Raw genomic sequence first — 14,467 nt, 5'->3', positions numbered from 1 at the left:
TGTTTCTATGTCTATTGTGCGAGTAGTCCCGGGTTCGATTCCCGGGGGGAGGGGGTACTCAGTCGAAAAAGTATAAAAAGCTGTTTTAAGCCAACCGTCTTGAATGAGGTTCTCCTGGTTTTCCTCATTCACTCCAGGCAATAGGCAAATGCCGGGGTGATACCTAACTTATAGGCCCCAGGCCGCTTGCTTCCTTCCCTTTCCCCGGATAGTGTGCTCGTCGAGGGACGTCATCCCTCAAAACGTGACAGGCTAAATGGCCTTAGACGCCGAAAGCCCAGAATTCTAAATCCTAATCCTTTTATGTCTATTGTCTACTACGTGGTACGAACAGATCAGCGTATATTCTACGGCTATTTGCAAGACATTTAGTAGTCCAGTTCAGAGTAGAATTCGTGAGCTATATAGATCTTTCTTTCTGCCTTTTTTTTTTCAAGTCACGTGTTCGTAGTCTTCTTCTTCTGAGGAGGAGTTTCCGGATGTTTTCAACAAATGTCAATCAGATTCGTGTTCCAAAGTGTAGAAAAAGAATGAAAAATTATACGACAAATCTGTATTTCATTCCGTTGCTACCCATTAGCAGGTTGAATGAAGATATTTCTAAATACACAATAGAGCCCCATTTCGGTTATAAGGGTAAAACAGTATAGATGTTTTGGATTTTCCTAAAAATGGTTATCTTATCTGAATCTATCGTCATTAGGTGGTAAAGACATAAACTTTATCGTCATAAACTTTGGTAAAGACAATAAAGAATACAACTAAAGGATAATGTAATTCCTGCACTAAGAAAAGCTACATATCCTTTGTCATAGGCAACAACAGTTCTTTGTTGGTGTACAGGTTGTATAAACCTACAGATTATAAATTTTAAACGATGCAGAAACCGATACCCGTGAAGATGTTAACAAAGTAACTCCATTTACGAATTCTGTTGTGATAATCGCTCATCTATCTATTGCAAAAAAAAAAAAAAAAAAAAAAAACAATTTTAAAAAATTCATTATCATTCAAGAGTTATCGTGTGGAGTAACGGACAGATGCAACAACGTTACAATCTTATAAGACCCATTTAGCCTGATTCTAATAAAGAACGTACCGTAGCATTTTGTAGGCAATTATCGTGCTGGAAAGAATAAAGAAAATACAACATTTAAATCTTAGTGTGTGAAGCGCAAACTAAGATAAATGCTTTTATAGAGGGGTGTAGCCACGAAGAAGAGGGCATCGGGGCCAGGTCCCACCAAATGACTAGCTTTTAAATCATTATCGTAAGATTATCTTGTTTCAGTCATTTAAAAATAACACAGTATACATATAATTAGTAATTTACGGAAAATTATTTACCGATGAAAAATAGTATGGTATCTCGTTCGTTTAAGGAATGACCAAAGGCACAGCTTGCCACCACATTTGCTACAATCGATATTGAACATTATCTAGTGATCCTGTGCGGATTATGTTCAATATGAAGCATGATCAATTATTTTATATAGGCATGAAATATGACCATGTTTCTATAAAATATAAATCAATACGAAAAATATAATTAGTTATTGCATTTGAAGTGATAATATTATGATTGTATAATAGTTGTTTTTTTCTTTATTTTTTAATAAGTTTGCGACTTTTCAAGAAACCGATGGAGGTCAACATAGAGACAGATTTTAGAGTTGTAAGAATATGAAACAGTGTGATAAGTTTCGAATCTATTGTTTTCAGCTCAGATTTATATCGTTATTATCTTATGACATCACAAGCTTTTACTGTTTTCACATGTGTTTCATGTTCTAGGATGCTAGTTCTAAAATAAAACAAAAAATCTTTTGCTTTACGGCTATATTGAAAAGCAGGAAATGGCATTAATTTTACTGCAAATAACTGTGAAAGACCTCTCAAGTTATACTGTAGTTTGTAATACGCGATTCACTTAAAATTTATTTTTTATGTCATGTATGAACTAATATTTAATCTAAGATCATCGTTTGTGATCCGCGTAACACATTTTGAGAAACGCTGCTCTAAGTATACCAAGTGTTGCATTTATATTTGCTCCGAAATTCAAAAAAGCAGAAAATATTGAAAGAGGACTTGGCCTCCTAAACATTTCCAGCTTCATTCAACATTTATCTTTGCAATTTTCGTTCTTTATGTTAGTTTTTTATTCTTTAAAACGAAAAAAAAAAAAAAAACGAAACGTGACTACAGGGAGTTACACACAGAAACTTCAAGTGTTGTTTTTACTTCTTTTTCCTAAAAGCAAAGTTTCTCGAATATTGCTCGTGATGAGGAGTCTCAACGGACAACACGCGCTGTTCAACATACCATGCGGTTAAAAATAGAGAAGGAAGTCGGCGCCGAAGTGAAATGGAGATCCAGTGAAAATGGATCCTACGAAGAAAAATAACACTGACTAATATAAATTTCCGTACTTGTTCGATTCACTAATTTATCCAATTCCGTCCGTCATTCTGAAACAGCACTACCAAATAACGTTTGAAAAGGGGATTTATGAAGATATGCGGTTTCCGAATCGATCTTGGGTTTCTCGTAATGCAGTTTTTGCTGATAAGACAAAGCTCTGCGTTCACGAAAGGAAATATACAATCATAGTATCCTGGTTTCAGCTGAGAAATATGACATAACAACTCTTTGCATATCAGTACGTATCTCTTTGTTGTTGAGGACGCACTTCCTTTACTTTGAAACAAAAAATATTATTCTCAGAAATAATGAATCACGTAGCATTAGAAAGCTTCTATTCACTATGATAAGAATATTCAGTTTTATATGGCGTCCTATTGTTACTATCAGTGATGAAACGGTTCACAAGTTAAGTGACCCAGGACCCACCAGACCCGGTAGTCCAAAGTGACCCGGTACCCGGGGTCACTGGAACATATTCATGACCTCATCTGCCCGGCCATGCTACACATCACGCTCCGGCCGCATTTTCCCGTCCCACTTCACAGAGACTGAGCTACATTTTGATGGCGGGAAAACAAAGAGAAAGACATCTCCCAAGGATCAAACTCGAGCCTTCCAGTTGATAGACAGAAACCTTACTGACTAAACCAGTACGGTTGCTTATTAGAAACTAATTAGCTCAATAAAAATAATGACAGCCTCTCTTCATACCGAAACTCCACAAAGCAGTGCTTTATCCAGTCTCTTTGATATCGGGAGAAATATAAAACTCTAGGGGGGGGGGGGGGATCGCATGAAGATCTTTAGACCTATTTAAAAAAAAAAAAGAAAGAAAGAAACTAGCGTCAATTACCTGTTTCCCTTGGTTAAAATAAGAAAAATTAGTAATATGTCCCGTTCGTCAGTCACTTTTTACTATTACTGAAGTGCTCTCTGATCAGTCATCAATCATTTTACATACATACATACATACATATATATATATATATATATATATATATATATATATATATATATATATATATATATATATATATATATATATATATATATATATATATATATATATATATATATATATATCTTCGCTCCACTCCGCCCCGCAAGTTACGGGGCTGAATTTGGATTTAAATGGCATCAGAAGTGTCCTGCTCATCTCAGTGACCCCGAAAACTATGGATTCGGCACTAATATCGATAATTTGCACCGGCAAAATGAAATGACAGAAAACATTCCAAGCCTGAACCTCATCTATGTTGAAAATTTGATCGAGATCGGTCGGGTGGTTCAAGAGTTAAGTCACAAAAATACGAGTACTCACTTTCATTTTTATTTATATAGATAGGTTAAGATGTAAGTGCCAATGAGTTTCTAACTCATACCAGACGGGTTTCTGGGAGTCTTATTTCTTCTTTGGACCGCATGGCGGTATGAAGGAGTCCCCATTTCATAGATTGAATGATCGGAGTACACCAACGTTGGAGATGAGACGTACTGCTTATAATGGATTTCGAAGGAAAAACTTTCGGAGTTTTTATGCGAGGCAAATACCACCAGCAGGGATCGAATCCCGAAACACGCGCACTAAAAACTTCATAAAAGTTATGAAGCACTGCTTTGGAGCTTCATTTCAGGTTTTTGCTTGGAGGTTCTCCACTAATACGAGTAGTGCTTCAACTGTTTCACGTAGTATATAACATAATTTGTTAAACTTAGGGAATTAACTGTCCCTTTTCTATTCCACGTGACGCCCCTAACTGCATATTGCTCTTGTGTTGAATTGCTGAAATAACCCAAATTATTCACAACAAAATATAAATGATTATGCAACATGAGTTTGTACTTATTATTTCCAAGTATTGAGTCACGTATGGATCAGGAAATAACAATTTGATTTGTTGCTTGGTTTTCCTTTAAACATTTACGTTCTGTGTAAGCGTATGTATACCATTAGGTCCGTTTTCACACTGAATATTTACAGATAACACCACTCAGGTGGGTGGGCCTTTGTCAGTATAAACTAAAAGACAAGTTTGGAGGGCGCTGGCCGACGTCTAGACCAGTGGGTGGCTTCCACCTCCACATGCTGTGCGTGCTTTCACAACAGCTGTATTTCTATTAAATGACGTTCCTGGCTTCAAAGAAAAGGAAAATCACTAAAATATTTTGACAATTGATGTGTAGTATAATACAATAATTACATCCAAGAATTTGGGTTAGTTCCCTGATGATACATTTGGTTTGATTATTCTGAGACCTTATCAGTTATAAACTGGGAACCTATTTTATATTAGTCTCGACTGCGGGTTCAAAATGTTATTTGATTTTCTACCTAGGTTCGTAGCTAGTGGATAGCCAGAAGGCTCAGCGGCCCCCTGCGGCCAACTTCAGCCTTCTGACACTTTCAGTTTCTTTGTTTGGATAAACAGGCTATGTGCTCAAAAAGTAAACTGTCAAATATATAAGGTTAGTTGAAATTATTTCGGCCACCCTGTCTTAGTGCTCTTGGCGCGTGTCTGTGAATAGCTATTTGCTCATTTAAAAGTTGATGGGATCTATTCACGAAAATAATAGAAGGTACCCTAAACATGCCATTCTCAACATACGAATGAGAAGATAGGTGCATAAAGTTACTTTTGACCTTCAAGGAAGTCTCCATGGTGGATGAATTTCCCTCATACCATCTTCCTAAGTCAGATAAATGGTGGGATGGTACATTGAAAAGAACTAAATTGTATTTTCCTCGAATTTTGAGGTTCCAATTCAATTCTATAGGATAGCCTTCCAATTTGAACGTATTAAGGAGAATCGGATCCCACCTTAAACTGTGGGTTCACATCTTATGTACCCTCACTGCAGAAAAAGTACGCTAAACTCAGCTAACCAAAAAATTTGTGAAGAAAAAGTCTTGAATTAATTAAACTTACGTTTGGATCTTTGGTGCGTAAAAGTCAAAATATATAGTGGTCCTGAATTCGACAGCTCAAGCGCACAGTGTACTTGTAGCTCCTATGATACATATAAGCATATAAACTTATTCGAATACGGTTTATCTTTTGTGCATATAATTCGAGTTTAAATATTTGGTGAAGTATACACTATTCCACAAAAATGATCATCATGTTTAAAATATACTTAGCCAGCATATTACCATTGGACGACTACAACTAGAATCGTAATCTTTTCGGTTTCTATTGATGCTATTATTATTATTATTATTATTATTATTATTATTATTATTATTATTATTATTATTATTATTATTATTATTATTATTATATTGAACATTTTCACAAATAATTTACCTCTTGCGTTCAATATAATAGGCAAGACAAAGACTTCGTCACATTGTAATTATCTGAGAACACAAAGTATTGATACTTGCAACAAAATAAATTTATAATTATAAATTAAATAAATTTATAAACTTAAGACTCAGAGTAATTAGGAAATTTTGTTGCGCAAATTCTGAACACAATGTTTGTTTGATTTCACAATAAATAACAAATTTCACATTACTATTTATAAATACATTTTATACGTATGTTACGTAGCTTTATTATTATTTTCCTAGTAGGGTTCGTTTTAAGTATATTTGTAGGACCTCCTCTTCCTTAGAAATGTGCATCCTCTTTAACATGATAAACGATGATCACAAAAGTATCTCAATGAACAGTAATAAACAATTGGAAAGCAATGAGCATGTTGTATTGGAGCTCTTTCCTACTACTTGCTGCCTATGAGGAGGCCAAATGTGTAGATCGTTTTGGTTGACTGGAATTAAACGTTATTTATATGAAGCGTGGACCTATAATTTCTCATAGAATTCCAACCCAGTTGGAATTAATACCGATCAAAGAAGGGAGATCTTAATAGCTTTCTTATTTTTCGATTCAGTGAAATAAAGTAAATTTAATTAAATAAAAACAAACGCATGGGAACTTTATTTGATTTGGAAATATTTACATTATTATTATTGCTTTACAAATCTTTGGTTTTCGAAGAATGAAAATTACTATTCTCCAGAAGTTGCTTGCATCGTCTGTCTCCTTGCCTCGCAACAATAACTGTATGGTGCAGTTGGCCATATATGAAAAGTCAAATCCTGAGTCAATGCTATCTGTATGCAAAATGTTCTGAAAATGTATTTTAATTACTTCTAGTAACACCGTGTACTACTCATAAAAAAAAAAAAAGTAACATTAAATCCATTTGGATCAATAGGATTACGAGAAAATTTTGCCTGCAGTCGTTTGGGACCAGTTTCGAGGGCGTAGTACTCACTTGGAGTTTGCGTACTCACCCAGTCATGCATTGCGAACAAAGCCAATGTCAAGGGCCGAGGAAAAGAGCATTGCGCAGGGCTCGATTCCGGACTCTTCCAGTACCCTGTCACCAAGGACAGTACTTTGACCCGTTTTTCCATTCATCTCTTTCTCTAAATGTTGCCAGAAGCAGCACTTAATATCAGTGTACTGAAAGCTCCATGCATATATATAAAAGGTATATAAACTGTACGCGTCTGCATAGTGGACCATAATACAGAATTGATGTACTTATTTTGAAAAGTTAACATTTGATACGTGAAATTGATCCTACTAAAAGCACCATTAGTTGACATTGGTTGTTATAATCAGAGCTATTATAATAATAAATAAGTAGTGTTATAATTGTTTCATAAGTGCAATATTTGTAAGAATAAAATATTTTGGAAATAAGTTTTTCATTTACGATTAAATAACCGGATCGCGTGCACAAAAATGTCTAGCCTATTTAGCCCATTGCAGCTGGACAGATGCATGCGTATCTAAAAACATAAAGTATCATAATTTAAATGCTAATTAAGAATTGATGTAATAAAAATAGATACTCTTTAACTCTGGGATACTTTTAATACTAAAATATTTGACGACCATTGTTCGTTTACGATTTCTCGTTTCTTGCTAAATGAAATGGTACAAAACAAATAAGTGAAAATTATTATGAGCATTTAATTTTCTTTTCTCTTTTATGATAATGGTACTAAACTAACGTCCATATTTTACTCTATTTGATCGAAAACTGCTTTTCTCCTGGTTTAGTTGCTAGCGCGCATGCCTTTGGTGTAGGGTGTGCTGAGTTCGATTTCCGGAGTGAAAGCCTTGAAATTTGGGCGCATTACCCGTGATACGGATTCTACTTTGTATTTTACGTATCATGTAGCCTGGGTGTTGAAAAGTTACGACCAATCAACCCACCGATTGGGCCTTGGGAGAATTTTTCCTCCCCCAAAGGAGCTCAGGGGTGGATCCAGGGGGAAGCGATCGTCCCCCTAAGAGGAAACTTTATTTTATATATAAATAAAACCCATCCCAGAGCTTGGAGCTCCTAAAAGTAGCTCTAAGTAGCAGTATTACAACCCACCGTCCCCCCAGAAGTCCGTCCTGGATTCGCCCCTGAAGGAGCTACATGTTTAAATCAATGCTATTTGCAGTGTGTCTTGAAACGTCCAGATTCAAGCGAAGCATATGGAATTTCCGTTCGAGAAAATTATTAAATCCATGTTGCAACAAGATTCTTCTCTGGTGAATAATCGTGAGTCTTCTCTCAGAATTCTTTCTCAACTTTGTATCTCTCTTCTTTTCCATTCCTCCTTTTTTCTTACTTTTCTTTTATTTACACTTAGGATTCTATTCTCAGAAGACAACACATTTTTTTTGTCACAAAATTGTCATGCTGAAAATGGTGTAATCACAAAGAAAAATTAACATTTTTTTTTCCTCGGTGGTATTACACACAAAGCTTGAGATACCAAATGTCATAACTGTACGTATATGTTTGAGCACTATTATATATAATCATTTTGTAAGCTCGAAATGATGGAGCTCCTTCGTGGCTAAGCGGTTAGCTCACGCGCCTTTGGCGTGGGAAACCCGGGTTCGATTCTCGGCGGCAGCTCATGTGGTTCAGATTCCACGTTAATTAGTAGGTCCCGTCTCACATAGCCTTGCTACTGAAAGGGACGTTAAACTCAAAATCAACTCAACTCGAAATGATGAAAAAATATTGACCAAAAATGTTTCCCGGTGTCTGAAACATGCATCCTAAGATAAACACAAAGTAATGCTTGTAATTGACTATCGTATTTGCACAAACACGCAGATTAATAACTATTAATACAAGTTAAATAAAAACGCATATAAAGAAAGTGTATTGGATCTTGTATACTAATGTTCTCTTTATAGACCGGCAGGAACGGAAAACAATTTTGCTCGAAACACCCACTTTGGATAGATTTGCCGCGCTATATTTCACTTCACCGACAACCAAAGCACTCATATTTGACTCAATGAAAGTATTTATTTCTAGTCTAAGATAAATTCGTGCACCAAAAAAATAGCATGCACTTACCTGAAGTAGCGAGGAGTAGAAGGAGCGCAAAGCTCCACCATAAGCTGAATATAATCATGTCTCCGTTTTAGGCGGATGCACCAACGCCTAGGAGCATAAATGCAAGAGAAGTCGCGAATAGACGAACCCCAACACTTGGGGTTCAATGCAAAGATCGAACTGTCGACTCTGCAATGAAAATAATTACAAATAATTAATATCGTAGTTTATTTTTAATTAAATAATAATAATAAAAAACTAAACACTGCACTAGATTACAAATATGCGGCTGAGAGGGGAAAAATATAAAGATAGCTCAATAAACCAGTCATGAGATTTCTTTATTAAAATAAACTTTACTTCGATTTTAGGGAGCACACTATACATTTTAATTAATGATTCTCTCCCACATGCACATACGCACACACACACATACATACACACACTCATACATCGACAATAATACATGCACGCGCGCGTCATTGCAGCAATAATTATATACCATGTGCTTGCAGTTTATTTACGCTTGAATCACCACTTCAATAAGTAAACTGCCTGAAGCTTATAACCAAAGAAAGGCAAAAATAGGTTGACACACCTTTTTCTTTCCTGGAGAAAGAAGCTAAAATCCACAATAATCACAACGCCAAAAATCACCGTCCGCAGCCGACGATCTCACTATCGATACAACAAAAACATCCAAGAGAACCCGTGTACCGCGCAGGCTCGCGAACTAGCCGAGGAAAACATACAGTACATTAGCCGTAAGAACGAAGCGAGTCCACGATAGCGTCTGCGGTACATACACTCGCACATCTGCCGCGAGAAGAGCAGACGTGCCAACCCCTTCTTCATTAACGTGGAAGCAATTTTTTTAAAAGAGAAAACAAAGAAAAACCTAGGAGAGAGATACAGAATTAGAAATACGTATTATTGGCTGTAAAGTAGAGGTTTGTTGTATTTTATTTAGATTTCGGGGACAATCACTTATCTAAAAGCTCTATGTGAATTTGTGTAGATTAATTATATAAATTGTAAAGATTTTTTTTTATTGTTTGCATCTTGTAGACTAACTTACTGCTAAAAGAGAAGTCCGAATCGCTACTAGGATTTTCTATCAAAGGTTTTGTATCCCAGCGAGGATAGAACTTTGGACATCGCGTACAAGAAACATCTTTACTAAACGCATCTTTTTTTTTTTTTTTTTTAATGGTAAATCTTTTAAGGACAAGATTATCAAAATGCATAAAGCAACCAGATATCTACAAAACGCTATTATAAGTAGTAATGGTTGCTTTGAAGACGTACCGTAAAGTGCATACCGATAAGTTGGGGTGTCCAATGTTGTCATAAACTGCACACCTAAAATTTCTGGTCTATACAAAAAGTTTTGGAAACGGTTGTTGTTGATACTCATCGCCAGGCTTGCACACAAATTTTTGTTGGGAAGGGTCTAAGATTTGGGCGGGGGTCCAATATTGTAAGTTACTACGTCTATGTAGTATTGAGAGGTATTATTCTGCATTCGAAAAGACGATAATTGTATAATACTTCCAAATATTTTATATTTGAAGAAAAAAATGACAGAACTAGATTGTTTTTCATAAGAGTACAGATGAAGTGAGACCCTGTATAAGCAGACATGTGCAATATTCTGGGAATATGCGTAGGACATCGGTAAATATTTTTCTTACCCTTATTTCTAACACACATTAGTTTAGTTTTTGTGACATGAGTACATTATACTCCGTATTAATTTATACATATTCCACTAGCTAATATGTTTTAACACTCAGTACTCAAATTGTTTCGTTGTTGGAGGGATCCAAACAGTGTGGTGTCCCTATCACTCACTCATTACCGAAATTGTTTCTTTGGGGAGACCCCACTCTGCGGTGTCCCTCCGCATAGTACGTATTTAGTGCAATGCCCGAAAAACACTAATATATTACTTAAGCAATGTAAATATGCTGTCATAAACTGACGTACTATATATGTATTTTAAAATTTACTTTCGTGTAATTACACACATTCAGAAATGTCGACAAAATGCAGGTACACACACACAACGATAGATAACGTATACATATCATAAATACATATACAAGAGTAGATATATTCTATAGAGATATACGTATATATTGACACAGCTGGAACCGTGCCAGGCTAAACTAAACATTTGTTAGTTTAATGGTGCAAACTTTTGGCATATACTAACAAATTTAGGACCTAAAAAGTAATCAATGAATGAATATTTTAATTTAAACTGGCTTTAATCTACAGAGAACCGCACATCTTCACTAGATGAACATAGCTACTACACTAAAGTGAAGATCTATGTATCCTACATTGAAGTACGTTGCATAGCAACTTTTCATTGTTGAGAAGATGCTATGAAAGAACAAAGAACAAACTATTTGTATTGTTTCATAGCAGCTTAACTTATCATGCGGTATTAAAATATGATATATTTTGTGATAGCAGTAAGCACTGATGCAAATCTTGGGGGGATGCGGGGGACATGTCCCCTCCAATCTTGGAATTAGGGGGACTGTCCCTTCCCCCAATAATCCGATTTCAAATGTATTTTTGGGGTAGAAATGTGATTTGTGTTTGATTGCCATAAAGGAAAGAGAGATGAAATTGATGTTCCCCCAGAATAATCCTCAAATCTGCCCGCCGCCTCCCAATGTTGAAGACGAACTCTGCTCCCTGATCCTCTATAGCATTGTTTTTCAACTTCACAAATATTTTGAACATACATCGTTAATATATATATATATATATATATATATATATATATATATATATATATATATATATATATATATATATATATATATATATATATATATATATATATATATATATATATATATATATATGGGTACGGTCTTACTCATCTCCCCAATGTTGAAGACAGATTTGCGCCGCTGGTAGTAAGTATAACATTAAAAGAAAGAAAAAGAAAAATATATGAAAAAGTGGAAAATACTTTGTGGCAAAAATGTACAACTTCCTATCCACAGATGTTTAAAAATCTTGGTATTTTACCATAACAAGGTTTATATTTATTTCATGCAATAGTCCTGTATATACAAAGCTTTACTGTGTAGACTTCAAAGTAAATAAAAGGACGCGTAGAAAAGTTGGTTTTCACATTGATCAACATAGAACAAACATGTATCAGAATAGTAATATTTATGCGGGGAAGAAAATATTCAACGTTCTTCGCTGTAATGAACAAGGATCTAAGGAAGCAGTAAATTAAACTGAATTGAATTTGATGAGGTATAACAGTGACATTTCAAGATTTTTTTTTTAACTCCACAAAAAGTAATGCAATACAGCACAAGCCTTGTTGTATATTTTTCACACAGTCTTAGCAATCAAGATAGCCGCTTTGTGGTCAAGTAAATCTAGTGACCTATTTTGTCCTCGTGGTCCGGATTCGATTCTTGATAAAGCACAAACTTAAGTAATTCTTCAGATTAGTTTCACAGTAGTCTCCCATTTCAGTTACCAATCTTCATTCTATCTTATCAATACTCGTAAAATATTATATAGTATCCCACATATAAAAAACTAATATTGAATCAAAATGTTGACTTAATATTTGGCTAACATAAAGAGCGATAAATCAGAGAATTATGATTATCCAACTTTCAACATTTTAAAATAAACATTGAAAAAATCAATTAAAAAATGAAAAAGCACACTTTATCTACTTTATTTCAGATTTAAGACTTAAAAAAAAATCTTGCAAATGTGCCGCTCAAAGAAAAATTCATAATCCAGATAAGCCTATACAAATATAGCTTATGTAAAATGATAGTGAGATTCTTATATTTATTTACATTAACATTGGCCAATTTTGAAGTATATAAGTTACATAAGGCACACACACACACACACACACACACACACACATATATATATATATATATATATATATATATATATATATATATATATATATATATATAATTCATTTTTTCACTATGATATCCTTGATTTTACTGCAAACAGCTGTAATACAGAATGGTCTTGCTCTGGGGTCAGAAGTTGTTGTAGACCAGGACCAACCAAGATTCTGGATTAGGATATACAGTGAGTCGAATTCTCTTCGAATGAGTGATTAAACTTTCTTTGAAAATCAAAAATGATTCGAATTTTTAAATTCAACTTTTGGCAAGTAATTTTACCTTTGCAATACTACAACTAATAATAATAGAAAAATATCAAAAATATTCCTAAGGAGAAAATAAAGAACTCAATCTGATGAGTTCAACTAAATTTCAAAAACAGTAAAAAGGAGGCCCGAGATGTTCATGGATTTCCAAATTTCAAACTAGTTCCCCCTGATATGATGTAAATTAGTTCATTTATATTGACAGTGTATGTTTAAACTTTAACCAAAATATACTTTGCTCTAATTTTGTTTATATTTTGTTTCAGAATTGCAGCTCGGTGATACATGAAGTGAATCATGCTTATACTGAGAAATAACATGCGAGCTTTGTTTTCATTGTGAAACTGAGATAGGCTTACAAACTATAACAATCAGTATTGAAACTGGACGTGGTAAAGCCCTCCTAGCTGGCTTAGTAGCTAGCACACACGCCTTGGGTCCACCGGGTCCCAGATTCGATTGCTAAGTGAATGATTCGGATTTCATCTTAACTGTAGGTCTATGTACGTCTAATATTCCCTACGAACGGAACTGGTAAGCCTACTTTAACCATTTCCGGTTTGAACAGAGAAATAAAAACGGAGCCTGTAATCTATTGTTCGGACACGAGTTCATGATAGATATACACATCTCATCTCTTATATGTGTACATCTCTCCATCTCTTACATTTTTGGTTAACAGACGGACAGTCATTCTCTTAGATTTATTCTATTTATGCTTAACACAGTTTGGAAGTCTAAAAGTGGCCAGAGTAAGAAATAAAACTTTGGTAAAGAGCTCGCTTCGTGGCTAAGCGGTTAGCACACGCGCCTTTGGCGTGGGAAACCCGAGTTCGATTCCCGACGGGATCTCATATGGTTCGGATTCAACGTTAATAAGTAGATCCACGGCTCATATAGCCTCGCTGCTGAAGGGGACGTTAAACTCAAAATCAACTCAGCTCAGAACTTTGATAAAGGCAGTAAAGAGGATCACGCGAAACTAATATTTATGAATGAAACACTATTAGTATCATTGTAATTTGAGAGAAATTTCCCTAGTCTAGGTAAATTTCGTAAGTAAATTTAGCAAAAAGGAAAAAGAAGGATTTTTTCGATAAAACGTGAAAATCTAGGAAAATTCTCGCAATCTGATTGATTGGCCAATATAAACGCTTAAATTTTCCTTTGTTCTTCAGAAATAAACCAATAGTAATTGTGTGTGTGTGTGTGTGTGTTTAAAGCAGCTTAATTTCCACCCATTCTTGGCTGAGTGTATTTATGTGTATTTTTGGTTTAAAAAAAGTAAAAGAAAAAGAAAAATAGAAGCAAGAAACAAATGTGGTTGACACTTTCTTTAATATAGTTAAATTAATCCTATTACATAATTTCTGTCATAGGAATTGGACATTCAACAAACTAGGAAAAATTTGATAAGAAAAGGGGAAAATTTTGTGTCAGTCGACGGAAATTTTCTTAAAAAACCTAAAACACTGAATG

General features: G+C 34.8%; 1 protein-coding gene across 49 annotated transcripts in view; it reads right to left on the bottom strand.

The window, feature by feature from the left end:
- Window positions 1-9,553, bottom strand: part of Dscam1 (Down syndrome cell adhesion molecule 1) — a 302,800-nt gene extending 293,247 nt beyond the window's left edge. For all 49 annotated transcript variants that reach the window (XM_081758591.1, XM_081758585.1, XM_081758592.1 and 46 more), the window contains exons 1-2: window positions 9,395-9,553; window positions 8,818-8,985 (exon numbers count right to left, since the gene is read on the bottom strand). In XM_081758591.1, coding sequence (XP_081614717.1) covers window positions 8,818-8,875 — 58 coding nt within the window. In that variant the 5' untranslated portion in view covers window positions 8,876-8,985; window positions 9,395-9,553. The remainder of the gene's footprint in view (window positions 1-8,817; window positions 8,986-9,394) is intronic.
- Between the last annotated feature and the right edge of the window lie 4,914 nt (window positions 9,554-14,467).

Source organism: Thermobia domestica, chromosome 5, assembly GCF_964235325.1.
Source record: "Thermobia domestica chromosome 5, izTheDome1.hap1.1, whole genome shotgun sequence".
In the NCBI taxonomy this organism is placed as follows: domain Eukaryota; kingdom Metazoa; phylum Arthropoda; class Insecta; order Zygentoma; family Lepismatidae; genus Thermobia; species Thermobia domestica.
This window is presented reverse-complemented; position numbering and strand designations above follow the sequence as displayed.